Raw genomic sequence first — 27,966 nt, 5'->3', positions numbered from 1 at the left:
GGGCAGCTTGGATAGTAAGGACTGGGAGCAACAGACAGAACTTGGTCATCATCTGGGAGTCATGTCTGTGGCACTGTTGATCTTTGAGATTCTGAGTATGTCTGTTGGGAAGGAGAAAAGAGGGACAGTTGGTCGTTGAGCACCTTGAGGAATTGACACATGGGCTATGGTTCTCTTGGTACATAAATGGAGACAAGCTTGCTACTATGAGAGGGGCAGAGACTGCGGTCACAAATATCTATAATTCTAGAACTCAGAAGGTGGTGGTAGAGGTTCAGAAACTCAAGGACATGATAGTGATGTCTACGCCAGCTGGGCTCAAGGCCTTGTCTTGAAACAAAGGTAAGGAGAGGAAAGGAATTCCTCTGATAAGGGAGACTACAATGGTTAATAGAAAATCCAGTGTTTTAATGAGAGTCAGTCCTCTTCAGGAAAGCCATCAAAGCCTGCTCTGACATTTGCTGCCTTTTACCAAGTGCTTATTGGGAGGTTTATGTGGATACAGTGGGTCCAGGGCTGTATTCATGATCCCCGGGACTCAGTGACTTCAACATATCCTACTGATATGGGCCATCATAGCCAGCCCATATCTATATTCATTTCACAGAGCAGTGCCATCCAGAGACCTGGGTCACTAGCCTTTTGTGGACAGTGATCAATCACCTTGCCGGGAAAACAGACTCACATGTTTTTGAGTTTGCTTATCATGGGGAAGAAAGGGCGATCCAGCCACCTTCACTGTTAACCTAGGACTCCAGGCTTTTCCCTGCAGGGGAAGGTCTCCAGACAGCCACAGTTTTCCTCATACAGGAAGGTCCTGTCTCAGCCACAGCAGGTAGAGACATTCAGATTATTCCAGAAGTGTGCTGTGCATTTGGTGTAGGAAAGGAGTTAGTGTCAGAGGTGTGCAATCCCCTTAATCCTGTTGTGCTTGTGAAGACTGAGAGCCAGTCCTTTCTGAGAATTCCATCCCTGTGTCCCTGTCCCAGTTTCCCACCACCCCTTCTGGAGATAAGTACATGCTGGCCAAGCACTTGATACATTTTCCTCACTCCTTTGGACCTTGGGATGCCTCACTAACTTGTATATCTGTTTCTCGTCCTGTCCTCCTTTCTCCCCCAAGTCCATTCTAATCAAGCATACTACACCAAGGCCAGTGGTGAAATGACTTATTGAAAGTGGTTTTCCCTACCGTTTAGAATCCACTAGCAATGATTATCTAAGGCTTAAGACTTGGCAGAAGGTTGAGTTTCGGATTGTTAACATCACATTTTCCAAAAGAAAAACACAGTCACTTGTCACTCACATCTTTCTAGTTTCCAGCTCCATCCACATGTTGACAATTTCAGCAAACAGACAGGGAGACTCTTCCTGTATCTTAAATGTCCCATAAGCTCTCCATGACTAAAGCCCAAGGCCCACCAAGGATCTGTAATCAGACTCCAGGTGTCTCTTCCATGAATTGGTGGCAGCCAAGAGGCTCCAGAGGGAAGCAAAGTGGCAGGAAGTGTCTCACGCGACCCTGAAGCTTGGAGCAGAAAATCTTTTTCTCTTTGATGTACTCAACATGCTGTCACACCTTTTGCTTAGTAACTGGTGTTTATTGGTTGTACATAGAACTGAGTTTTATGCCGACAGTGTCATTCAAGTATTGGAGGAAGCTTTTCTCCACAACCCCTACTCTTCCTTCTGTTCTCCTCCAATTTATGGCAAGTGCCTCAATTTCTTCTAATCTGTTTCACTTCTTCTTTGATGTCATTTAGACATCCATGATTTTATGTATGTATGTATGTATATATATATATATATATATATATATATATATATATATATATAAAACTTAGGATTCTCAAGTGTGAGAAAACATGTAAAATTTATCTGTCTGACTTACTTAACTTAAAATGCTACACTCCAAATGCAGAAGAATAAGGCTAGATTCCCCACTTCTCTGTGGAGAAACCCATGGCAAGTGAATGACTAGGTTTACTGTAAGACCTGAAACCCTGATAATGATAGAGGCAGACAAGGATTTCCTGAAAAGACCTGTGCTTGTTTAGCAAATGAGGCCAGCAGCAAAGGGAGCAGTTAATCCACTGAAGAGACATCATTCAGAATGGAGGAAAAATCTTCACTAACCACACACCCGGTAGAAGAGAGCTACCTAGCTGTTGAGTATTGAAAAAGGCAGTATGCCTGAGGATCTCTCCATGGTCCTGATCTTGAGGATGCTCTGGCCTAGCATGTAGCAGAGCTGGAGAAGAGCTTGCTAGAACATGATTGGCCTTGAGACCATGACATCTCAGACCCAGAACAATGATGTCTGTCAGAAGCAGCTGTTTGTTTTGCTGTCACTCTTGTGAGGAGTACCACTCTATCTAACCCAGGCTGACCTTGAACTCAGAATCCTTCTGTCTCAGCCTCCCTATGCTGAGGATAGAGGCATACACCCACACAACCAATGTAATGTATGGTTCTTATCTGCAGTAGGAGGAGAAAGAATTTGAAGGTGCACCATGTGCAAACATTTCAAAATAGAGGTGTCCTTGCTGGCTGCTGTTTCCAAGAGCATCTGAACTAGTACCTGCCTGCAGTGTATGTTACAGGCTGGAATTCTTACAGTTTGTAGTGTCTCCCAGTTTACAACAGGATACAGGCAGCTGATTTCTATTCTGTTTCCATTCTGACTCGGGACATGGTACTCTTACTCCTTTTGAGATGGCCATTTCATTTCTATATCTGCCATTCTCAAATCCGTGGTGTTCTCTTCCATTGTAGCTTATTCCTCTTTGTTCATTTGTTTGTTCATTTTTTCTACTTTTGCCATCAGAGTTCTCAGTGTGCTCCAATGTGTTTCTTCTGCATGGTTGAAATGAAGACTGTGTTGTTCTCAGGCTCATTCTTCTGTTTGCTATCCGTTTCTTCTGATTCATTGGATGATTTTCAATTCACTGGCATAGTGGCAGTTTCTTCATGCTCATAATAACCACGCAAGGCTGGCAAGATTTACCTGGATGTTCTGCTGGAAATAAAGTATCCATGAGGCTTCAGGGATTTTCCCTCCAGAATCTAACAGGTATGTCAATGTGTGTATGCTGGCCCTAATGCTATACAAATACCTGGGGCCATGACAGACTGTTCCCCATCAGCAATTCTGCCACATACCCACTTGCTCTCTGGTGTAGAAGGAAGAAATCACACAGAATTATAGATTGACATAAACTGGTGTTTGGGCACATACCTGCCACCCTGTTACGGGAGACTGGATCTGGAGTTTTGTATGTTTGAAGACAACTTGGGATACATACTGAGTTTCAGATCTTAGTCACTTCTCTATTTTTGTGAGGCGACATCATAGCCAAAGCAACTGATGAGAGAAAGAAGCATTTTGTTGGGTGTTTGTTTTCAGTTCCATAGGTAAAGTCCTCAGCATCATGGCAGGGATCCTGGTCACAGGCAGGTAGACATGGTTCTGAGCAGATAACACACAGGCGGCCATGGTGCTGGAGCAGTAGCTGCAAACTTACATGTTGAGACAACACCCAGAATGGTGAGAGACCAGAGCTGGCCCTTTGGTGTGGTGTGGACTTTTGAAACCTGCAAGCCCACTCCTAGGGACACAGCTACTCCACCAAGCCCATATCTCTTAATCCTTTCCAAACAGTCCCACCAACTGAAACCAAATATTCAAACACATGAGCCTGTGGAGGTCATAGGCATTCACAACATCACAACTACAGCGCTGGGCATAGTGAGAATGTATCTAAAAAACACTCCCAATTCTCAAGACAACCAAGGGAAGCCCAAACTATTGAAGCTCCCCAAGCATTGCTACCACTAACTCACTGTTAGAGGCAGCCTGATCTACTGTCCCCACACCCTCAGAAGTGTCTGACTCTCAGCACACATTCCTCCTCTCTGCCCTCTCATTTCTGTGAATTACATCAGGACTTCATGTAGACATAAAGGAGCAATAAATATCCTAAAATATAAGAAAGGCACAGAACTCAATAGCAAAGGAAACCTACAGCTATCCCTGTTTGAAAATTGACTGAGAATCTGTGTAGACATTGTTAAAAGGAGATGTACAAATGGCCAACAGATAGGGACAAAAGTTCTTGGCAATAATCATCAGGAGAATGGGAATCAAATTTGCAGTGAGAGATCATCTCACCTTTTGTGCTGGGCTTGCCATCTGAGATGGGAATTAGAGCCAACAAGGAGCAGAGTACAAGATTGTTAAAGTGGGACTTGGTACAACAGCTATTGAAAACGCCGTGCATGTGTCTCCAGACATTAACGTTAGAACTACTATGCATTTTCGCTGTACCTGTACTGGGGGTATATCCCAAAGCCCTAAAGTCAGTGCTCCAAAAATATCTGAATCCCCACACTAACTGAGGCATCACCTACAGTACCTGTCCTAGGAACATAATCTAAATGTCTGTTAGTGGATAATCATATCAAGAATATAGCTGGATCTGGGGGCAAAACCTGCAATTACAGGCACTTGGAAGGCTGTGCCAGAAGGATAATAAGTTGATGACTTGCCTGGGCTACAGAATGAGCTTAAGTACAAATGTTGTGCAAATTACTGAGATACAGTTGCATTTCCTTTAGTTTTAAAATGGACTGGGAATTTAGCCAATTGAGAGAGTTTTTACTTGCCACGTGCAAAGACTACATTCAATCCAGGGGCTCTGTAAAAACTACTCCTCTTCTCTATGCACACAGACATTGTGCACACGAAATAAAACATCTTTTGACCACAGACAGGAATTTTGGCAGGCCCAAGGCTTGCCTGTTGTTTACAACAACATGGGTATAGTGAGAAAAAAGAAAAAAACGCACAAATAATCTATTACCTGCTTTCCAAAGAGAAGGAAAGTGTACAATAGTGGTTGCCAGTGACCTGAAGGTAGCATAGAGATGACAATGTGAACATAGAGGTGGAAATGACAGCTTAAGTGCACTAACTATTTTTTTTTATTTTAGGTATATAATGTATGCTATATAGACCTTGGTATCCTGCTTTGAAGTATGTATAGGTTGTAAATGTGACCACTGAGTGCATAATAAAGAGTCTGGGCTAGGTCTATAAAATTTATTTAACCATTTCAACACGTTCTACTTTTTGTTCCTATAAGATACAAATTTTTAAATTTAAATACATATCAAACATGTATGTTCAGCATCTATTGTTTACGACTTCACTGTACAGGAAATGTGCATGGTGGAAGATCGTAAATGCTTTCTCCACAGAGGAATAATGGTGACTCTGAGGGTGACTGATGGGATTTACCTTGATGGTAGTAGTCGTGTCACAATGGTTTACACACCTGGAAACCCAAAAGCATACAATTTTAATTTTGAGATTTTTTATTTTTGAGAAAGCTGGGGGGGGGGGATACATCGACACAGCTGTGAGAACCCAGGGCTCAAAACCCACAAGCGCTGAGCCCTTAGAAGTGGCAACACTTAAACTGGTCATGCCCTAGTTCACAGGCTAGGAGAAGAGAGTGCTCTTGGAGAGAGTACAGAGAGTCACTTGTGACTGGGGTGGGCAGTGGCAAGTATCTTCTCCCCGGAAGTCGGGACTCTGTAGTTCTGTAGAGTGGGAGGCAGGACACAGGGCCACCAAAGCCTAGAACTGTGTGTCTCAACCTTCCTTATGTTGTAATCCCTTAGTACAGTTCCTCACCTGGTGGTGACCCCAACCATACAATTATTTTCTACTTCATAACTCCAAGTTTGCTGCTGTTATGAATCATAAGGTAAACATGTGGTATGTAGAATGTTTGCTATGCAACCTCCAAGGGATCGAGACGCACAGGTTGAGGACTGCTGACCTAAAAGGACCATGCTAGGTGATTGTGGCAAGAGCTGAGATCAACAGCAGAGGTACGTCATTTGGAAAACAAAATGTAGTGCTGAGTATCCCAGTGAGCCCTGTGTGGGCAGTGGACAGCTAGTTCTGTGGTCACGATTAGTCAGCTTGGGAGGTGTTGGGCAGGATGGGTCTGTGTCTGGTCGGAGGGACAGATGTGAAGGCTTCTTATGCATCTGTCCAGCTGCCTTTATCCCACCTCTGTTTCTGCGTTCTAGATCAGCTACTGAAAGGAACCAAATATCACCAATTATTTCAATAGACATTCGTTGTTTCATTTCTGTGTCTTCTCCCTTTCTTCTCCACTCCCTTCGCACCCCCCCCCACACACACATGGACATAGAGAGGTTGACAAACTCAGAAGGCATAACCTCTGGGCAGACTGCCTTTCTCTTGGGAGGTGAAATTTCTAATTCTCTTTTGGGTTGGTAGTGCCGAGCCATGTATCTGAGGTTCGGCTAGGACTGGAGAAGTTGTGACACAGAGCTCACATTCTCAGCTGAGTTTGGATCTACTTGACACAAACGAGGGTCATCTGAGAAGAGGGAACCACAGTGGAGGAAACCCTTCTATCAGACTGGTGTGCAGGTCTCCTTGATGAACACTTGCTGGCAGAGGAACCAGCCAGCTGGGGCTGTGCCATCCATGGGCAAGTGATCCTGTGCTATGTAAGCAAAGTAAAGAAAGTAGCCCGAGAAAACCACAAAAGCTCGGCAACAAGAAGCCTTTCCTATGGCCTCTGCTTCAGTTCCTGCTTTGAGTTCCTATCTGTCTTCAATCAATTCTAGGACCCTAAGACATGGGTTGAAACAGGCCACTTCTCCCCAGCTTGCTTTAAGCGTATGGGGTTAATAGAAACCACAATCACAGGACCAAAGTCAGTAGACAGAGGACCTGTGAGGGGAGATGATGCTCAGCCCATCAGACCTGCCACAGAAAGATCACTTCTAAGTCATTGATCACACTGGGATTAGCTACTTGGTGATGGTTAGTCGGTGATGTCGATAGGACTGGATTTGGAATCAACTGGGAGACACATCTCCAAGGATGTCTGGGAGGATCTTCCCAGAAACATTTATCTGTAGAGAGAATGACTGCCCGGGAGTGTGGACTGCATCATTACATGGACTGGGTTCCAGGAGTGAATAAAAATGAAAAAGCAATTGCCAGTGTCCCCTCCTCCATGCATTCTGTTTTTACCCAGTTGTGGAGTCTCGGCTGCCTGCTCCTGCCACTGTGAAATCTTCCACATTCCCCTGCAGCCTGGATTAGATCTTTTTAATCTGTGAGCTAAAATATATTCTTTCTGTGAGCTATTTTTGAAAGCAATGAAAAACATAACCAATACAAACTCCAACTATTCTCTATCTGTGGGTCCCACCCTGGCTGTCCTACAGAAGTAGAGAGAAGGGCTTGAAGCTTGAAATTCTGTTGTCTCCCTGTACACATTCTGGCCTCTGAGAAGCCCCTCCTTCTCTCAGCAAGGAAGGACATTGGTTTCTTACAGCTGGTCCTGGTCAAGCATTTTTTTACTCCATTAGTTTGAAGCATATTGGAGATTGTCATTTGAAGGGAGATGGTATTTGTGATTTCTGTGTCCTATTTATGTCCTCCTGTAGTCAAAATACATTTTATACGTCAGTAAAACTGCCTAAGGGTAAAGATGAGTTGTGTTTTATCCTCAATGCAGCCTTGACCTGGGATAAATGTTTCAAGACCTTTCAGGGTCGCCCTAGGAAGACAAGAAACCCTCATAAAGTGGAGAGTGACCTTGTGTAGTAGAGACAAACAAGGCTGTTTTTTGGAACCTGTCTTGTCCCAAGGAACTGTGGGTGCTTGGGTGGTGTTGTGAGCAAAAAGTCTAAAGCCCTTTTAAAGGCTCCACGTATTCCTTGTGTATGCGTCCCTCTCCCATAATCTCTGCTCAAGACTTCTCAGCTATGAAGTCTGCATAGACTGCAAGGGGAGAGGCCTGCAAACTGCTCCTCCTGGATGTATGGAAGTGTGGGTCAGAGGTGCCAGCTGTGATATAGAAACAGTTCTGAGTGAGACTGCTTTGCTACAAAGACCGGAGCAAGTATCTTTGCCTCAGAGGGGGAAACTGATGTCCTAGGAGAACTCAGAAAGACACTTGCTCTCCCCTCCAAGATATCCCACCCCCATCACCAAGACATCATCCCCAGCACATCTTAAGTTGATGTCAGTAGGAAATGTAAATAAAATATAATGAAGCCAAAACATTGTAAAGCATGACGGCCTTTATTTCAACCGCACTGAACAAGATTCTCAGGGGGGTAAGGGCCTGGGCAGCAGAACGCCATGGCCCCGTTCTCGGCCTTTTTCTGCCCAGCGGCCTCTCCCGAGAAGGAAACAGAGAGACAAGTGGACCCTCACAAGCCCTGTGGGAATGGAGGGGAGGACTGGGGTGTTCTCTAGGGGAGAGGGAGAGAGTAATTGCAACTTGTTGTGAGTGGTAAGAGGCAGGCTGACTCAGAGCCCCACCTGAAGAACTTGGACACACGTGCCAGGGCTCTCTGGAACCGACCCTTCCAGGGCCTTCTCGGAGGAGCAGCCTTCCCGGTTCCTCTTGGGCCATTGGATGAGTCCTCCATGTTGTGAGCAAAGACATTACCTTCCTGGAAGTATTGTTGTGGGTTTCTCACAGTCTGAAAAAGAGAGTTGAGACCTCATGTTTGCGGTCCCTCATGACTGTTGTCCATTACCTCAGGTGGGTACTGTGATGTGTATCTGCACTACTGGTTGAGGTGCTGAGGATGGAGAAGTTGGGAGCCCTGGCCTGAAGAACCCCAGTACCCCTGGAGGATGTTCCAGAGCACATGAACATGAAGCTCACCTGCCCAGGGGGTGGAAAGAAGGGAAAGGATATCATCTTCCTAGAGTGTGACGCCCCACTCAGGACATTTATCCACAGTTCTGCTGAGGTCCCCACTGTGCTGGCTGTGGAACCGAGACCTGCCCCCTGCATAGCCCTAATCTCCACCCCTCCATGGCCCTAAGCCCCATTGTTCCTGCCCATGGTTCCTCCCTGCTTCAGTTCAGTACATTCTGCTCAACCAGTAGATACATTTCTGGAGCATGACCTTCGTCCTAACTCCCGCCCCCAGAACTTTCTGTTTCTTCCTCTGCATTTCACCTTCACTCTGGCCAGCCTGAATGAAGTTCTGCAGGCTGAACTGAAAATGCCGAGGACTTCGGGTACATGGTGAGTTCACTTTGCGTGGGGTCTCCACTGACAAACGTGCTCATGATGCCTGGCTGTGGTTGCTGTGTTAAATTAGGACTTTGAGGTTTCTCATGGCGCTCTCTTGGTGCTTGGTCCAAACCGTTCATAAAATTCCAGAACAAGGTCTGGTCATGGCGCTGTGAGGCTGGAAGGCCTGGACCCTACTTCTTCTCTCTGAGGCTTTTGCTCTGTGCAGGTTACCCGCATATCTGAGCATCTGCTTCTGGTGAATGATGGAAAGTATTTAGGGGACGGTAGAGTGTGTACAATGTGCAGGACAGTCCTCAGGTCGTAGGTATTAAAGGTTAGCAGTTTACTCTTAGAATCGAGATTCACTTTGGGTTACATCTTGGAATCTGTTGGAGCCATCGATCTTTGTTTGCTTTTTTTCCCCTCAGGGCACCCACTTTTTCTGTCCCATTTCCTAATAGTAGAATTATCGTGGAGTCTATGTAGTGCTGTCTGTGACCTGCCTCTGATCTCACTGGAGTGTGTGTCCTGTCCTAAGGTGACTCCGTGCTGTGGTGCTTACCTCCGTGTTGGAGCATGATAGTGAAATGCTGGGGTTCAGACATTCTCCATCTTTGTCCTCTTCCACATGTCGTTGGCCCTTGTGTGTTGTAAGCACTGCTATAGATCTTTGAGCGATAACTTTTCCTTTTCTTGATGATTACAGAGAGTGGAAAACTTTTGAGTGCTTTAAACAGTGAGCAGAGCATACTTTATTTTAATTTCTTTTTGCAAGATTTTAATAGTTTTTTCTAAACAAATGTTCAAGTGCTTATGCCCATATTCTTAACAGATATTTTGTTTGTTTTAATGTTTTTGTAAATGTCATTTAAAACCCTTTGGGTCTCCAAATTGTAGAAACAATCTCCTTAATTGTTTCTAATATAATGAATTCTATTGGGATTTTACATACTAAATTTTCTATTCAAATACTTTGTACAGAGTTTCTAATATTTAGAGATGATTTTTTATCTGGAATATGTAGTGATGAGGTGAGCAGGCCTGCTTTTTGTCCTGTCTGGCTCCTGCAAGGCTAGCTTAGCCCCAGAAATCATAACACAGAAACTGTATTCATTTAAACACTGCCTGGTCCATTATTTCCAGCCTTTTATTGGCTAATTCTCATATCTTGATTAACCCATTTCTAATAATCTGTGTAGCACCACGAGGTGGTGGCTTATTATGAAGATTCTAACCTACGTCCATCTTGGGCTGGAGCTTCATGGCGTCTGCCTGACTCTGCTTTCTACCCAGCATTCTGTTCTGTCTACTTCACCTACCAAATTTTCTGCCCTATCAAAAAGCCAAGGCAGTTTCCTTATTTAACCAATGAAATCAACACAAAACAGAAGACACTCCTACATCAGGAATATTGAGTATTTCTTGTATCAAATATGTCACTTTTAACGGAAGATAATCCAGAGGTGTTTTTTGTTTAATGTAATGCAATTAACTAAACAGTTCATAATTAGACAAAATACAGAAAACATTGACTGTGGAGTGTTCAGCCATAAGTGAGATATCTGTGTCATATGATCCCCTTTCCCTCTACTCCTCTCCACTCTGGTCTACCCCACCCCCACTCCACCAAGATTCAGGGAATTTTGTAAAGAGAAGGCAAGAATAGTATAAGACTCAAAGTCAGGGAAAACAAGGACTAACAGTGTCTTCTGCTTATCACAGAATCACTTACTTTTGAACTTGTAGCACATAAGCTGTAGACCATCTAGTCAGTCGATAATCTAGCATAATTGGGAGAGGGGGTCATGTTTCTGCACACCTCCTTGAAAAGTTATGGACAGTTGATAGATTTGGGGGTTGGAGAGAATTGACTTTTTCTTAAAGTGTGGCCTTAGTCTGTCATGCTCCTGTGGTTTGCCGTACACCCAGGATTGCACATTTGTTTTAGTGGATTATTAAAGAAAAACAAAGAGGACACAGAGTTTGGAGGGGTGGAAAGGTAGATGGTGAACATAGGAAGAGTTAAGGGAGGAGTGGGGTCTGAATATTTTAAAAACTCATTGTATTGATGTCTCACAGGGTTGATAAAAATATACAAAAAAGAGGACATGGCTGGGATGGGTCTGAGAGGAACTGGGGGAGGAGTCAGGTAGAGTATTATCAAAATACATTGCTTGCATATATAAAATTCTCAAAGAATTAATAAAAATATACTAAAATATATAACCAAATGGCATTCTTTTACTTCTTCCCTTTCAATCTGTATGCCTTTTTATTTATTTTGAGGTTTTTTTTTCAAACTCTTTATATATATATATATATATATATATATATATATATATATATATTATTGAGAAAAGGAGAAAAGAAAAAAAAAGTTTCCACCTGCTCCCAGCCTCCCATTTCCCTCACCCTCATCCCCCCCTACGCCCCCTCCTCCCACCCTTCTCCCCCTCCCCCCACTCCTTTCTCCCTCCCTCTCCAGTCCAAAGAGCAGTCAGGGTGTTCTGCCCTGTGGTAAGACCTAGGACCTCCCACCTCCGTCCATATCTAGGAAGATGAACATCCAAACTGGCTGGGCTCCCACAAAGCCATCACATTACGTAGGATCAAACCCCCGTGCCATTGTCCTTTGCGTCTCATCAGCCCTCATAGTTCGCCATGTTCAGAGAGTCCAGTTTTATCCCATGCTTTTTCAGTCACAGTCCAGCTGGTCTTGGTGAGCTCTCAATAGATCAGCTCCACTGTCTCAGTGGGTGGGTGCATCCCTCGTGGTCCCGACTTCTTTGCTCATGTTCTCCCTCCTTCTGCTCCTCATTGGGACTTTGGGAGCTCAGTCCAGTGCTCCAGTGTGGGTCTCTGTCTCTATCTCCATCCATCACCAGATGAAGGTTCTATGATGATATGCAAGATATTCGTCAGTATTGCTCTAGGATAGGGTCATTTCAGGTTCCCTATCCTCAGCTGCCCAAGGAACTAACTGGGAACCTCAACTTGGGCACCTGGGAGCCCCTCTAGGGTCAAGTCTCTTGCCCACCCTAAAGTGGCTCCCTTAACTAAGAATTGTGGTTCCGTGCTCCCCTATCCACCCTTCCTTTCAAATGGCCAAAAGACACTTAAGGTCGTGCTCAACTTCCTTAGCAATCAGGGAAATGCAAATCAAAACAACTTTGAGATATCATCTTACACCTGTCAGAATGGCTAAAATGAAAAACACCAAGGATAGCCTTTGCTGGAGAGGCTGTGGAGGAAGGGGTACCCTCATCCATTGCTGGTGGGAATGCAATCTTGTGCAACCACTGTGGAAGTCAGTGTTTCAGTTTCTCAGGAAATTCGGGATCAACCTACCCCTGGACCCAGCAATACCACTCCTGGGAATATACCCAAGAGATGCTCTATCATATGACAAAAGCATTTGTTCAACTATGTTCATAGCAGTATTATTTGTAATAGCCAGAACCTGGAAACAACCTAGATGCCCTTCGATGGAAGAATGGATGAAGAAAGTATGGAATATATACACACTAGAGTACTACGCTGCGGTAAAAAACAATGACTTCTCGAATTTTGCATGCAAATGGATGGAAATAGAAAACACTATCCTGAGTGAGGTGTCCCAGACCCAAAAAGATGATCATGGGATGTACTCACTCATAATTGGTTTCTAGCCATAAATAAGGGTAACGGAGTCTACAATAGGTGAACCTATAGAAGCTAAGTAAGAAGGTGAACCCAAGGAAAAACATATAGTTATCCTCTTGGCTAGGGGAAGTAGACAAAATTGCCGGGGAGTAAAATGGGATCTTGGGGGTGGGGTGGGATGGGGGTAAGGGGAGATGGGGAGAGATAAAGTAGAAGGGAAGGAGGGGGGGGCTTGGGGAAATAGGAGGATTGGGATATTTTGAGGTTTTTTGTTTCTATGTGGCAGCTATGGCCTAAAGTTTAATGTATGCATATGGTTTAATTTGTATAGAGAGACATTCGAGCCCATTTCTGATTTTTTGAATGGAGTATTCTGTCTTTTCAATATCACATGTTTTCTTTCATCCATACAATCTAATTAATGTGTACATGTATATAGACATACATACATCAAAGCTAAAGAGACAACATTTAGAGAAAGAAAAGAAACTAAAGTGTGGTAGAAACAAGAGAGTGATGAAGGAAAATAAAGATGAATATGTTTTTTCTCATGTATAGAGTCTTCATTCAATTGTATGTATATACATGTATGTGTGTGTGTGCATGTGCATGTATATAACATGAAAGTAGAAGAGGAACTGTTTGGGGGTAAGAAGAGGACTGGGTGGAAGATGAGCACGTGAGTGCAATGGAAGGATATATGAGTAAAGCACTGTGCTAACCATGTGAAAATGTCAGAACTCACCCATCATTTTGAATGCTAAATAAAAATTATAAGATAATAAGACTATAAAAGTTAATGAAAAAGAATTATTTACCTTTTCACCAGTAAGTATATTTCTAGCAATGGATTTTTTGGTAGATGCATTTTATTGGATTGAGGCTATGTCCTTGTGCTCCCACAATGCCAACTTTTTAATCTGATATTTATCATGAGTGGGCTTTTATGTTGTTAAATATCTTTTCTGTTATACATCTTGGTAACTGCTGTCCTTTTATTTTATACCACTAATACAGTAAAATTCATTGGTGGGTCTTTTTGAGACAAGGTCTCACTCTAGCCCAAGCTATCATGGAATTCATTGTGTAGTCAAGGCTGACCTCAAATCTGTTGGAATCCAGTTGTCTGAACCTTCTGAATGCTGGGATGTGTGCATATGCCATTAGACCAAGCTTTAGCATTGGTATTTAAATGAAAGTCGTCTTGCATTTCTAGGGTAAGCTATGTTTGATGTTGGATGTTTTTCATACATTCTTGAAATCAAACTGCTAAAATTTCATGAGAGAGGTTTGCATCTATGTTCATGAGGAATATTGGTCAGTAATACTACCTGTGGCATCTTTTATTTCTTCATAGAAGTAATGTTGAACACATTAAATAAATAGGGAAGTTCTTTCTTTTACTTTCTAAAAAAGCTCTTGTCAGATTGCTTTGGCATTTTGTTCATTGGACATAATTAATACCAGTGATGATTGAGGCATGTGTTGAGTCAATGAATAAAGTATGACATTTCAGTGAGGCAAGTCACAGTGGCTGGGGAAACTTGATAGATTCAACTTAGTCCCAACACAGCAGTAGATTGCTTGTCCAAATAAGGGGGTAAAAGCATTGTTGCCTCTTCAAGTCTTAGGACTGTCAAAATCGTGCCTTCTTTTCCTATGTATAGTGTCTGGGAGACCTCTTCTATATGTAACTAATGTTAGGTCTACAAATCCCCCTGTTTTAGGGAACTACGCAAGGCCTTGTCTGTTGTAAGTGCCTTCAAGAAGAAACAGATAAAGAGACGCCTAGTTCGGAGACAGAGAAGGATGATGATGGCGGCTGCCTCTAATGCACACATGCATGTCAAGAAATTGACTATGGAAGAAGGAGTTTGCAGTAAGTGTCTTTCACTAAATAGGGTCCCTGAACTTGGGGAGGAAGCATGAGTATTTTTGTAACCAGTCCCATCACTGACATGCAGTGTAACCTTCAGCAAGAACTCTCTGATGTATAAAAAAAAATCATTGTCAGGTGCCAAAGTGTTTACAGGAAGGAATGATTGGGCAAGGCATTAGGGAGCAGAAAAGATCAGTAATGACATGAGATTTTAGTATAGGTGTGGGGTTATTATAGAAAGGGGATGGTAGGGGAGGAAGTCTGAACCCTGTGTGACCATTATTTTATAGCTGGAAAGAACACTATGCATCAGCTCCAGGTCAAGGTTGACGCAGCAACCCAGGAGGTAAGAAGAGTCTGTTGCCCAAGGGGAATTTTCCTATCAGCCATTGCCCAGACCCTTTCCAGTATATCCCGAAGACAGTTTCCATTTCTAATCCTATGACCTACTCCTCTTGTGGCACTGGAAAAATCACTTCTCTCTGGACCTCAGTGTTCTCAAATCAGAGGAAAATGTAAGGTTGGATGGTCTTCAAGGTTCCCACAGCTTGGAATTCTGTGTTCTTATTTTCATCCAAAACTATACTCATTCTTAATCTTTCCATGAACAACTGGGTGTCTGATCCTTATCTTTGATCTCTGCCTCTTCAGGAGAGCTCTAAGGGGCCTGTGCTGCTGAGTCAGCCCCCAGAACTAACATCTATGCCATATACTCCAGAGACCACGGGGCAACAACTGGCAGTTTCCCTTTCAGGGGAGCTCCATGGGCTCTCTACCATGCCGAGCATGTGAGTAGGACAAGGAACATAGAATGTACTGTGTTTGGGGATTTCCAACTTTGTGTTTAGTACCATGGGTGTTAGCAGCAGGAGAATGACAATAGGAAGAAGGAGGTAAAGGAGCAAGGGAAGGAGAAATTAGCAAGGGTAGAAAACTTTCAGCGTTGCCACTTTCTATCCAAGAGGATCTGCACAAGTAGTTTTCCAAGTCTCCATTTCCCAGCAAGCATGTTGGTGGACATAGTCTATATCTATACCATTGAAAAGAGAACTAACACAAGGTCTACCACATAGTAGGTCTTCAAAGTGTTGAGAATGTTATTACTTTTTGACAGAGAAGGAAGGTCCTGCTGAAATCTGGGAGCTTTGTAAAGAGGTTTCACAGGGCCTCAGGAGTCTGTCCAAAGGACAGTGAACCTGAATTATCTTTCATGGCCAGAGCTAATTGGGTAAAGTGGGGGCAAGATGCAGCCACTGAAAAAGGATGGTACTCACAATGCCTTCAGCTGCTTTCAGACTAAAACATAGACACTATGATTCATCATCATCATTTTCACTCTAGCCCTGGGAGGAAAAAGCCAGTATAAACTATTGTTTCTGGCATGCAGGTAAAGGGGATGCTGAAAATGAGTCAGCCAATAGAAAGGGCTTGCCCAAAGCACAAGGTTAAATATCCATGCAATCATTTGGATTCCCAAATCTCAGTATTGCAGATTCCTGCTACATCGTCTACTGGTAGGATATTTCTATGAGAACATTTCTTTGGGGTGTGTGTGTGGTTGAGATAGGGTTTATCAGTAGCTTTTGGAGCCTGTCATAGAACTAGCTCTTGTAGACTAGGCTGGCCTCGAACTCACAGAGATCTGCCTGCCTCTGCCTCCCAAGTGCTGGGATTAAATGTGTGTGCCACCACTACCAGGCTTCATGAGAACTTTTAATACCTTGGCCCTTCCTCTTCTTACAGGTGCCCAAGCCTGATGCTTCAGCCCTGTGCCACTACTGACCCTATGCTACTGCAGTCACAGGTCCTGGTAAAGACACGGGATTCAGAACAATGGGAGGAAATAAGTTTTAGAGATGTGAACACAAGTAGACGGGGCAGAGTGGGGGGCATCTGGGCAGCAGGTGCTAGAGGGTTACTTATCATAGAAGAGGACACACATTTCCCTAGTCTTCATTTTCTCACCCTTTCTTCTGCAGGGCCCCAGTGCCTCCAACCAGGCTTCAGTTTCTGCTACCTTGGAGTGGCAGGAGATGCTGGAGGCTGCTGAAGCTCTGATGACTCTGAAAAATTCTTCGCAGACACGTCACCAGCCCTGTGGTGTACCAGGTATGTGGGGATATTTGGCAGACAGAAAGCTGTGAGATGAGTTATTGGTAGCTATCTAGAAACCCAGAGTTGGTGTTTTTAACTACCTTGGAGCCAAGCACTCAAGTTCCTAAGGCTGACTTGAGCAATGGTGCCTAGGGGTTACTCAGTGAATCTTCAGGTCACTAAATGTTTTGGTCTATAAAAATTGCCCAGTGCCCTGACATCAAGAAACAGGTAGACTGAGGTCCCTGAGATAGCAAAATATTACTTCAGGGGAAGCAGTATATCAAGTAGAAGGAATAGAACTGGATATAATGGTTCCCAATGCATGGTTGTGTCCCAGTCCACTGTAGACTGAGAAGAACCAGTAGAACATGCACAGAGGATAAGGGTCTGGCATGGAACGAGATCATGATGGCCACTTGAAAGCATTTCCAATGTAGATACAGAGCCTGAACAGCCTTATCAGGTAGAATTTTGGCAGTGAATTTCAGTGGTCAACCCAAACAGGAAGGGCTTCCTGAGATCAAAGGAGTATTACATGATTGGGGAGGCTGAGGTGGAGTCTGGGCACTACTGAGACAAAAACACCAATGGATATTGGCTTGTGGGTGGGAAGCCACTCTGGGTGGACATGCTGGAACAAAAGGCAATTAATGAAACTATAGAGAGATTGTCACTGAGGTCTAGCAGAGTGGGTGATGTAGGCTAGGCCAGCAAATCTGTGGGGTGAGGAGATAGAGAATTTCTTCAGTGAGGATCATATCTAGAAATCCCAGGTTTGACCAAAAGGGTTTGCCTGAGGGATGGTAGAGCAAATACCAGAGATAAGGAGGTCTGATGGGGATTGGTATATTCCTGGTCTCTCTGACAAATCTGAGATTGTTTGAGACACAACAAAGGTGAAGAGAGAGCTGAGGAGAGTATTATGTATGTGATCTGACTTTGGTCTTTGTTTTTCTGTCTTTAGGTCCTGCTGGAGAGAGGGGACTGCAGCTGGCCAGCCCCACAATGCCACCTCGGCCTGCTAGCTCTGGTTCACTGCCTTCTGGACATCTGGATTGCATGTCCCTCTTGACCTAAGAACCCAGACTGTGAGGCCTTGCTAGAGCACTGCCTGTTTGATTCTTGTTTCTGAATTTGCAAAATGGCTCCTGCCCAAAGTGCTTAATGTGTTTTTTAAGCATTCAGGTATTTTATAAGCTTTCAGATCCTTTTTATGATGTAGGGCAATTACTTGGCTTTCCTATATTCTTTATCCCCATCCTTTATTTCTTTGGAAGCTTGGGGCTTTTTATGTGTCTTATAAAATGCTTTGTGCAATCTAATATGATCAATCAATCTATCAGTGGGGTTCTGAGTGATATCAAATGCCAGTGTTTTCCTTTGTGTGCACTTGCACACTTATCTGTGCACTACTGTACTTACATATGTATGTGGAAACATGAGGATTTTTCACATTGCATCTAGATTTGTGTGTTACCAGAAATAAATAATTTTATAAGGCACTAAGAAGTATGGGTTGTTTGTTAAGTGGCATATGACAAATATCAAGGAAGACTACGTAAACAGTTATCTAGAAATTTATTCTATTGAAGCATCAAGTAAGAGGTTTAAAAGAGCAAATATCAGTTACAATGTCTTTCAGAATTGCACAGCCCCTTTATTTGCTACCAAAGTCAACATTGTGCAGTATTCAGTGGTCTTCTTCATCCCTGGAGGAGGTTCTGTGTCCTCTAATGTTTGAACTCATTGCAGAAATAGAGATCCTATCAGACAGACAGAAATTTCAACCAGACTTTGTTGGATGAACTCTTTCCTTCCAAACCTTTCCTCATTCCATCACAAATGATTGTTGATGACATCTATTTATACTATTTCTTCTTTCCTGATGCTATGCTAATCAGAATTCTGATATTTTCCATATGATGATGGAATCAGTTAGGATATGGAGCAAGACTGAAGAACATCTTACTTTCCTTCTACTCCCTTGAGTAATTACATGGATAAATGATCCCTAAGTCCATTCATTCCCAATGACAGATGTTTAAGGTCAAGTATTCTTGAAGGAGTATGTGAGGAATAGCCAAGGTCCTGCTATACAGGGACATCCTCACCATGAGTTGGTTCCATAGCTGAGTTATTCATTTTGGATTTGTAGACACCACTAGGCAATGTTTCCCATTCCGAATGCACAGAAGTTATGTATGGTGAGTGCAATACTTATATAATCTATAAACCATTATCAGTATTTAACTTTTTAGTTGAAATCTATTTAAGATTTCTATTCTGAGCCAGGCGGTGGTTGTGCATGCCTTTAATCCCAGAACTTGGGAGGCAAAGGTAGGCAGATCTCTCTGAGTTTGAAACCAGCCTAGTCTACAAGAGTTAGTTCCAGGACAGGCTCCAAAGCTACAGAGAAACCATGTCTCAAAAAACCAAAAAAAAAAAAAAGATTTCTATTCAGATATAGTGTGAAGAAGACATCCAGTTATACGGATACCATGAATTAAACATTTTCCAAAGTAAGTGGCATTCATATTATGATAGTCAAGAATACATGGACTCCAAGACCCATGAGAAGTATAGAGGTCATTTGAGAAGTCACAGCACATAGACCATGATTAAAACAAGAAAGAATTCTAGCTCTGGTTGTAGGGAAATTCTCAAGTATGTCTCTTTATGCCCCTATCTCTACTATACATAAGGTAGAAAAACCAGGAGAAATCTGGAACACTTAACCCCTAAGTTAGTAGTGAGAATGACTTGGTAGACTGGCCTATGAATTCAATGTTCTGGGTTATACAGCAGTTATATGGCAAACCAGTTTCTATCTTGCCTGATTTGAAAGGCTGAAGGAAATTGATTGGCCATTGGAAGCCCCTTACAACAGGCCAGAAACATTTAAGAGCTGAAGGTCTAAATGCAGATATCATGTGAACAAGAAACTAGCAAAGATTATACAAGTAACTGAGCCTCTGGCCTATTGGCAACAATCTTCCTATATGCTAAACCAGGGTGCAGTCTTGGAAAAGTGTTTTCTTTAAAACCTTCAAATCCAAACAAAACATTAAAAGACATATATATTAACAGAGAAGGATGGGACAGTTACAAAAACAAATTAAAACTCCAAAAGTTGTACTGAAAGAAACTCAGGACTAGGAGAGACATCAAAAAGAACAGAAATGCTCACCTTACGAGACCTGGATAGAGGTGGGCAGTCCTTGGGCTTCCCACAGGTCAGGGAACCCTGATTGCTCTTCGAGCAGATGAGGGAGGGGGACTTGATCGGGGGAGGGGGAGGGAAATGGGAAGCGGTTGTGGGGACGAGGCAGAAATCCTTAATAAATAAATAAATTTAAAAAAAAAGAACAGAAAAAAATCACCCTAACAATGTTTGATAAGTTAAAAGTCAACACAGAGAGTCAAAAACAATGTATAAAATAACAACAAAAATGAAGACAGAAGTCAACATTTTTATTAGATCTTTTTATTTTATGTATGAGTGTTTTGTCTGAATAAATGCATATGTTTCACATCCGTGTTTAGTACCTGTGGAGATTCAGAAGATGGTAAGATGGTATCAGATTCCCTGGAACTTCAGGTAACATGTTTGTGAACCACCATGTGGCTGCTGGGAGTCAAATACAGGTCTTCTGCAAGAACAGGTTTCTTTCCAGGCCCTGCAGTTTCTGATTTTAAACCACTGTATAAAGTTACAATTATCAAAGTGTCTGGTATTGGGCATACAAAAAAGACAAACAGTCCAGGAGAAAACCATAGTGCCAAGAAATAAATTCTTACCCATATGGTTAAATGACCTTTGACAGTGGGCCCACTGGATGAAGGACAGTACTGCCTCAATATGACATATTGGAAAACCACATGGAAAAATGCAGTTGGTACATTGCATCATCTAAAAATTATCTGAAAAGAATTAAGGCACAAGAAGAAAAAAAGTTGTTGAATTTAAATTGGTCTGCCTTTTCTCAGAACAAGATGAAAATGAAATATTCCTGTTGTTTTCATATCATCTTTGATTATTGTGATCATTGCTTTTAAAATAATTTAATTTGTGTTCAATTGTGATTGAAATAAACTAATTTAAAATCATTTCAGATTTTCATAATACTTAATGACTCTCCAAATTTGTATAGCATTTGTATTACTTTTGAAGTGATGTTCATGCATAACCATGTATGATTATTGATCACCTTGTCAGCAAATAGAAGAACAATTTGAGTGATTAGTTTCATACCTTTGTAAAGCAAGCAAAAGAAAACAATATGAAACATATAGCATCAATATATGTAGGTTAAGATCAATACCAATAAGATCTCCATAAAAAGATTTGACTTTTTTATTCAGTTTATTCTTTTCTATCTCTTTTATTCAGTTTACTTTTTAAATATCTCTTAATTGTTACAAAGGATGTTGACTTCATTGTGAAAATGAAGAAAGGCCATGAATTTGAAAGAGACCAAGGAATGGTATATAGAAGGTTTTGGAGGGAGGAAAGGAAAAGGGGAAATAATGTAATATATTATAATCTGTGATGGTTTGAATGAGAATGACCCCCATAAGTTTATATGTTTGAATGTCTAGGTCTCAGTTGGTAGACTGTTTAGGAAAGATTAGCAAATAGGTATGACCTTATTGGAGAAGGTGTGTCACTGAGGGTGAAGGATAGGCTTTGATGTTTTAAAATCCTGTGCCAGACCCAGTTTTATTTTCTCTTCCAGCAATTTACAGTTCAGATGTAAGTTCTCAGCTACTGCTCCAGAGCCATACTTGCCTGCCTGCTGACACAGAGTCTCCACTGTAATGATCACAGACTAACCTAAGCCTCTAAAACTATAAGCAAGTATACAATTAAATGTATCTTCTATAAGTTGTCTTGGTCATAGTATTTTGTCATGCTGATAGAACAGTAACTAAGACATAACCACCAAACAGAAGCAATTTTTCAAACCATAAAAACTGATCAATTATTGCCTTCTTTGTGCATTTTTTATGTGAAATGAGGTCTTCCTATATTCCTAGGTTGGCTTTGAACTCTTGACTAAAGTGATCCTCTCACTTTATTAAAGCTTAAATATTTTATTTCATGGTTTATTCGGTTTCTAATTTTGGTGGGGAGTTTCTGAGATTGTGTTTTGTTTTGTTTAGAGCTAATGGGCCAGGCAGCATTTAAATAAATACAGTTTCTGTGTGATTATTTCAGGTATAAGCTAGCTGAGTGGTTGGGACGACAAGCAGCCTGCCTTCCTGTTACAGACTGGCACCCATGTGGTCAACTAAATCCATGTGAAATCTGAGAGAGCTTCAAAAACAATACAGAGTTTAACACAGCTTCTTGCTGTTTGCTGGTGGCTTGCCACAGCTGCTTTAAGAGAGATTTTCCTCATTCAGCTGTAGTGGGGGGGGGGGAAGCCACACAGTTTTAAAATGCCAGCTTTCATGGCTATGCTGCTAATGTGACCTTTGTCTCTTGTGGGAGACAGAGCATTTGGATGGGATTTGTGAGTAAAGTACTATGGCTTGCTTGATGGAAATGTGGACTTGCTGTGTGCCTAAAAGAGAGGCAACACATACAGCTCAGAGGCACAAGCATCTCTTCCATGCTGGACTCTGCAGAGTGTGGGCAGGAACTACTATCTTTACCATAATAACAGCACAGCTTAAGTTTTAGACTGGGAAGACAAACAGGCTGTACCATATTACTCCTAACAAGGGTACACCTGAAGATTTTAAGAAGCGCTTAGCATTTTAAGAAGTGCTCCTGGACAATAAAGACTTACAGATTCACAATAGGACAGATTCAGACATAAAAGACCTCTAAATGGGTCACAATGCTGGATAAATGTACATAGGCTTGGGGGAGACAAAAAAAAGAGTATAGACTATAAAATAAAGTTAATGCTTTAAAAAAATAAAAGTAAAATCTTTAAAGAGACAGGCAGTACAGATAGTCATAGATTAAAATGAGGAAAACAATAAGCCACATAAAAATGGAAAATTCACAGAGACTCTGGATTCTGTATATTATTGTGTTTTCTTTGAAACGTTTGACTGTGAAGGAGCTAAGTACAGAGAGACATTTCATTGCTTGAGCTGCTAAGCTAAACCAGCATGCATATTATAAAGGTATTATGACTTCAGGATTTGGGTCTAAGGATATGGTGCTTTGGAAAAGAGGTTCTTCTTTAGTTTTCACAGAGGATGAGACCCTGTGTACTCCTTCTAGACCAATTTGGTATGTTAGACCACGCCCTCCTGAAAGGTTGCTATAAACACTCTCAGAAAATTACTTCATTCAACTTCTGACTGAGATGAACCTAGCACACAGGATATACCATGAAGGACCTGATTAACAGTGCCCCCATATAGCAGGAAGAAGTTTGGAGAGAAATAACTATGTCCATATTCTCAAATATTGTTTATAAATCTTTGTTTTCATTTAAAGGGGGATATGATATAGAAATAAATAATTTGCATTGGTATGGATCTTGCTTTATTGATATAAATTTAAGGTCAATCTTGTTATATGTATATTTCTGCTCTTGATTAAGGTATTGTGATTATGTAGTTCATTTAAAATTATAATGTATAATTAAGAAATATAGATTAATAGATAATCTCTATAATAGTCAAGTTTGTAGTCATGTTAAATTTTCTAGATGTTCATTTTAGATGGATAGACATTCTTCATATCTTTCAAAGACTACAGAATATGGCATTTAAAGTGTTTTAATAACTTAGGACTTTTCATGACAATGACACACATCTACTCCTGGCAGCACCAAGCTATTTTGAGAGGAAGATGGGCATCAAAGAGGCTCCTTAGCCATTTGAGCAGGAAACTGCTCTTGCCTGGACTGTTGCATAAACTGGACATGAAGAACCTACAGAGAGAGGACTACTAAACTTGCCTAAAGGTGAGATGGTCCTTCGGGGTTCCTGCTTCATGAGAGAGCCTGCAAGACATTCTTCAGGACACAGAAGAAAGTGACTGAACAGTCTTTGAAATTTCCAGCTTCACGAAAAAGTCTGCTGGATACTATGGGCCTGTAGGCTGAAGATGGATCCATGCCCCAATGGTACAAAAAAACTTTGGGTAAATGTCCAGGCAGTGAGATGCCTTTGTCATTTCTAAAGTTTTGGAAGTTGCTTACAATGCACTTTTTGTTTACTTAGGTAATATTATATCCTTCTGGAGTCTTTGGTGGAGTTGAAGAATAGATTTATAATTATAGTTAGAGTTTTCCTTTGTTATGATAAAAGATAAAATAGATATAACTATTGTAACTGTAATTCTTGCTTGATACCTGTTATATGTAATTTCACTATGTTAAAGTTAAAGCCTTCCTTTTTCTTTAAACAGAAAAGGGAAAATGGTGTAGGAGTTCCTTCTGTTTGTGTGTTGCTTTCATTGGGTAACGAATAAAGAAACTGCCTTGGCCTAGTTGATAGGACAAAACTTAGGTAGGTGGAGTAGACAAAACTGAATTCTGGGAAGAAGGGCAGAGTGGCAGATACCATGGATCTTTTGCTTGAGATGGACACTGGTTAGAATCTTGCCAGTAAGCCACAGTCACGTGGCAATATACAGATTAATAGAAATGGGTTAAATTAAGATGTAAGAATTAACCAATAAGAAATTAGAGCTAATGGGATAGGCAGTGTTTAAATGAATACAGTTTCTGTGTGGTTATTTTGGGTATAAGCTAGCCAAGTGGTCAGGATGACAAGCAGCCCGCTCCTCCTGTTACAGAATAGTGTAGGAGTTCCTTTTGTTTGTGTGTTGCTTTCATTGGTTAATCAATAAAGAAACTGCTTGGCCTGATAGGGCAGAACTTAGGTAGGTGGAAAAGACAGAACTGAATTCTGGGAGGAAGGAAGCAGAGAGGGAGAGCTGCCATGGAGACGCCAGGTCAGACATGCTGAATATTTCCTGGTAAGCCATGACCTCGTGGTGGTATACAGATTAATAGAAATGGGTTAAATCAAGATGTGAGAGTTAGCTAATAAGAGGCTAGAAATAATACAATTTCTGTGTGGTTATTTTGGGAATAAGCTGGCTGGGTGGCCGAGACAAACAAAGGGCCACCCTCCTCATGCAACAGCTTAGTGTATAATAAAATAAAGAATTTCATTATTACAGTCATACATACAGGATGCTCATATACATTATCATTAACCTTTTTATTATTACCTTTATCCTTTGAGATTTTGTGCAGTGTTTTGAGATCATATTTGCCTCCTTCTTACTTTTCTCAAACACAACTTCTCTTCTTTGTGCACCAAACAAATAAGTGTCCTCTTATTTTTTTCACCCATCAAGTCCAACTTGTGCTGCCCATATATTCTTAAATGTTTGGTCTTCCATTGGAGTGTGGTCCACTTACAAGAGACAATAGTGTTAGAGAAAACTGACTCTTCCTTTCCTAGACACTATCAGTTGCCAATAGTTCCTCAGATAGAGGTTGTGTCCACTTCCTCTCTCTATGCTTGGAGTTTTTCTGACTTATACGGGTTTTGCTCATGCTATAACACTTGCTTTGAGTCCATATATGAAGCTGTCCTACTGCATCTAGAGGATAATTTCATGATACTCACCAGCTGTCTCTGATTCTTACGATGTTTCAGCCCCTTCTTCCACAATGATCCAACTATGTACACACCAGTTTGTCTTAGCACTGCCCAGTATGGACACATCTTTAGAAAAAATTTACAGATTCTACAGAAATTTTAGATCTGTCCCATAATTTTATATGGTAAATATGGAAGATGGGGAGGATCTAATAATGATATTTCAGCTCTGCTAGAAATTATATTCCCTTAATATTTTCTAAGTTCACAGTAACAAGATGCATTCTAAAATCGTCTATGGAAACCCAATCTCCAAGTATTTTTATCTCAGGGCTGAAAAAGTTGTTTAGGGGACAAGGGTAAGTCAGGAGAGGTCAAACAGTTACATCTTCAGAAAGAAAAATCTGGAAGATGAACTGTGACACAAACTCCTTTCATCAAAGCTGATTTTTTGGAAGAAAAGAGGTGGTGTAAGGAATACTGAGGAATCACTCAGAACAAGCAAATCACCAGGAAACCAGAATTCTCCCTACAAAGGCAGGAACGCTCACTGTGGAAAAGGCTTGCTAAGTACCAGAAATGGCTTAAGTTTGTGTATCCAGCAATATGGCAGATTTTCTTCTGCTCACTGTCACTTACATATCCATGGCTTTGGAATCTTTAGACATAAAACTTGAACCACTTGCCAGCAGTGGTGATACACACCTTTACCAGCACTCAGGGGGCAGAGGAAGTTGTATCTCTGTGAGTTCAAGGCCAGCCTGGTCTACAAGAACTAGTTCCAGGACATACTCCAAAGCTACAGGAAAACCCTGCCTCGAAAAACCAAAACCAAACCAAACCAAAAACAAAAAACTTGAGCCACTTGTAGATTTAATCCTCAATTTTCAGTAATCCTATGTTTATCAAATCCTCCAACTGTACTCATGTTGTTCATGAACAGACACCAATAGCACCTTTTCTCTGGTTTTCCAATTGCAGAAATACGTTATAACTTCTTAATGCTGGCAGCAAATCCTAAATTAAAATCAGGACGTGTACCTCTTATCAAGGATATCAGCCTGTGTTCTCTCATTTTTTCTTGGGAATAATCTTGGATTTCTTATGGAATGCCTGCTCATTCCTTTTATTTTATTTATTTATTTTTTGCTCTGGGTACGCTGTTCACACAAATGCATGTGGAGGGATGTCTGTGTGCTGAGACACAGCCCCAGCTGGAAGCATGCTTTCCTTGTGTTTCCTAGAGAAACCCAAGCCTTCAAGTCCTACCACGGATTCATTTTGTCAAGCTGTGAACTGTATGCTTATACTGAGATTAAGAAAAAAATTAAAAAGAGATATTAATTGGTCAATTTAATTTTGATAAAATCTTCAAAGGACTTTAAGAAGATGGAGTGTATCACGCTCTGCTATGTGTTCGCAGATGGAAAAAAAGGTGAGGGACAAGGAAACTAGGAATACACTATGTGTCCCACATAGGCCTTGAATTTGCCATCCTCCTGCCTCAGGCTCCCAAGTACATGGGATTACAGACCTTAACAATTAGGCTAGTGTATGTGAACTCTCATTCAGTTCAGGGTGTTTGCTATTTATTGCTATAAGCAATTATCTTCTCTCATACAGTACTTTAGTGTTCTGAAAAATTTAGTTGAGTGGATATGAGGACTAAAATTTTAGAAGCTAAATTTTGATGAAATGCAAAGAAAGGTTGTTAATAGGTAGCTCTGGTTTTTGTGTTTCATTCACTGTACCATCAGACTCTACAATTCCTTTCTAATAGGCCAGTTGGAGAACATGCAGAGATCCTAACTGATCTTTTGAAAATAAACAAATGCATGATGATAGCATTATATAAGAGTAATCAAAGAATTTCTGTTACCATCCACAAATAGCATAGTCCTTTGCAACATCATATGAAATCCACTTTTTAAAACAAAAATAAAACCAAAATCTGGTAGGGTAAATTTTTAAAAATGTAGTGGGGCAAGTAGGACAATTTAACTGCAAACAGTCAGGCAGCCTGCCTAATACATACATTTAACGACTTTTCTTGGTGAGATAATATTATTGTGCTCCTCTGGAAAAACAATACAGTTCTTTGAAGAAGCATGCGAAAGTAATTTACGGGAAGGTTTGGAAGGCTGAAATGGCAAGGTGAAGCCTCAATCCCTACAAAAACCTGGAGGCAGAAATCTTTAATAAATTAATAAAAAAAAGAAAAAAAAGAAATTGGAAGAATGTAGATTTAAAGTTCAATAAATCAATTAATTTGTTTAAAAAAAAGAAGCTACATGAGTATATGGTTTAGATAAGAGAGTGTTCAATGTATTGGTCTCCAGGGGGTCTTCTCAAGCTAAAGAAGGAGAGAAAAATGGATCATTCCCCCAATTGTAGAACTACAGATAAACATTTTTAATGAAATTCACTTGAAGTTCATCTGGGAAATAGGGAGAGCAGAAGGCATGCATGAAAGGAGATTTGCATGGAGATATTAAGGGTGTCAGTGAAGAAGGGGAACTGCTGTCTTCTTCCCGCATGATCCTCAAAGGTTGTCCCCACCCCAAAACACCACCACCATCAGCAGGAAGAACAGGAGTTGCCCAAGTTCAAATCCCGCTTTCCACACGTCGTGCTCTATTCTGACCCTACAAATACGGTGCTCTA

The 27,966-nt window shown here is 41.4% G+C and overlaps 1 protein-coding gene across 6 annotated transcripts in view; it reads left to right on the top strand.

The window, feature by feature from the left end:
* Window positions 1-18,211, top strand: part of LOC121445278 (doublesex- and mab-3-related transcription factor C1-like) — a 35,036-nt gene extending 16,825 nt beyond the window's left edge. For 2 of the 6 annotated variants that reach the window (XM_041647318.1, XM_041647319.1), the window contains 7 exons: window positions 8,613-9,107; window positions 14,468-14,619; window positions 14,910-14,965; window positions 15,271-15,407; window positions 16,363-16,429; window positions 16,599-16,728; window positions 17,681-18,211. In XM_041647318.1, coding sequence (XP_041503252.1) covers window positions 8,920-9,107; window positions 14,468-14,619; window positions 14,910-14,965; window positions 15,271-15,407; window positions 16,363-16,429; window positions 16,599-16,728; window positions 17,681-17,793 — 843 coding nt within the window. In that variant the 5' untranslated portion in view covers window positions 8,613-8,919 and the 3' untranslated portion in view covers window positions 17,794-18,211. Of the gene's footprint in view, window positions 1-3,018; window positions 3,074-8,612; window positions 9,108-14,467; window positions 14,620-14,909; window positions 14,966-15,270; window positions 15,408-16,362; window positions 16,430-16,598; window positions 16,729-17,680 lie in introns of those variants that run through there. The other 4 variants (XM_041647322.1, XM_041647321.1, XM_041647320.1 and 1 more) reach the window with 3 other exon arrangements.
* Window positions 18,212-27,966: the final 9,755 nt, after the last annotated feature.

The sequence above is a fragment of the Microtus oregoni genome, unplaced genomic scaffold, assembly GCF_018167655.1.
Source record: "Microtus oregoni isolate MIOR12 unplaced genomic scaffold, Mior012 000171F_ref0000002, whole genome shotgun sequence".
Classification (NCBI taxonomy): Eukaryota; Metazoa; Chordata; class Mammalia; order Rodentia; family Cricetidae; genus Microtus; species Microtus oregoni.
Note: the sequence above shows the minus strand (reverse complement) of the source record. Positions and strands in the feature narration are given on the sequence as shown.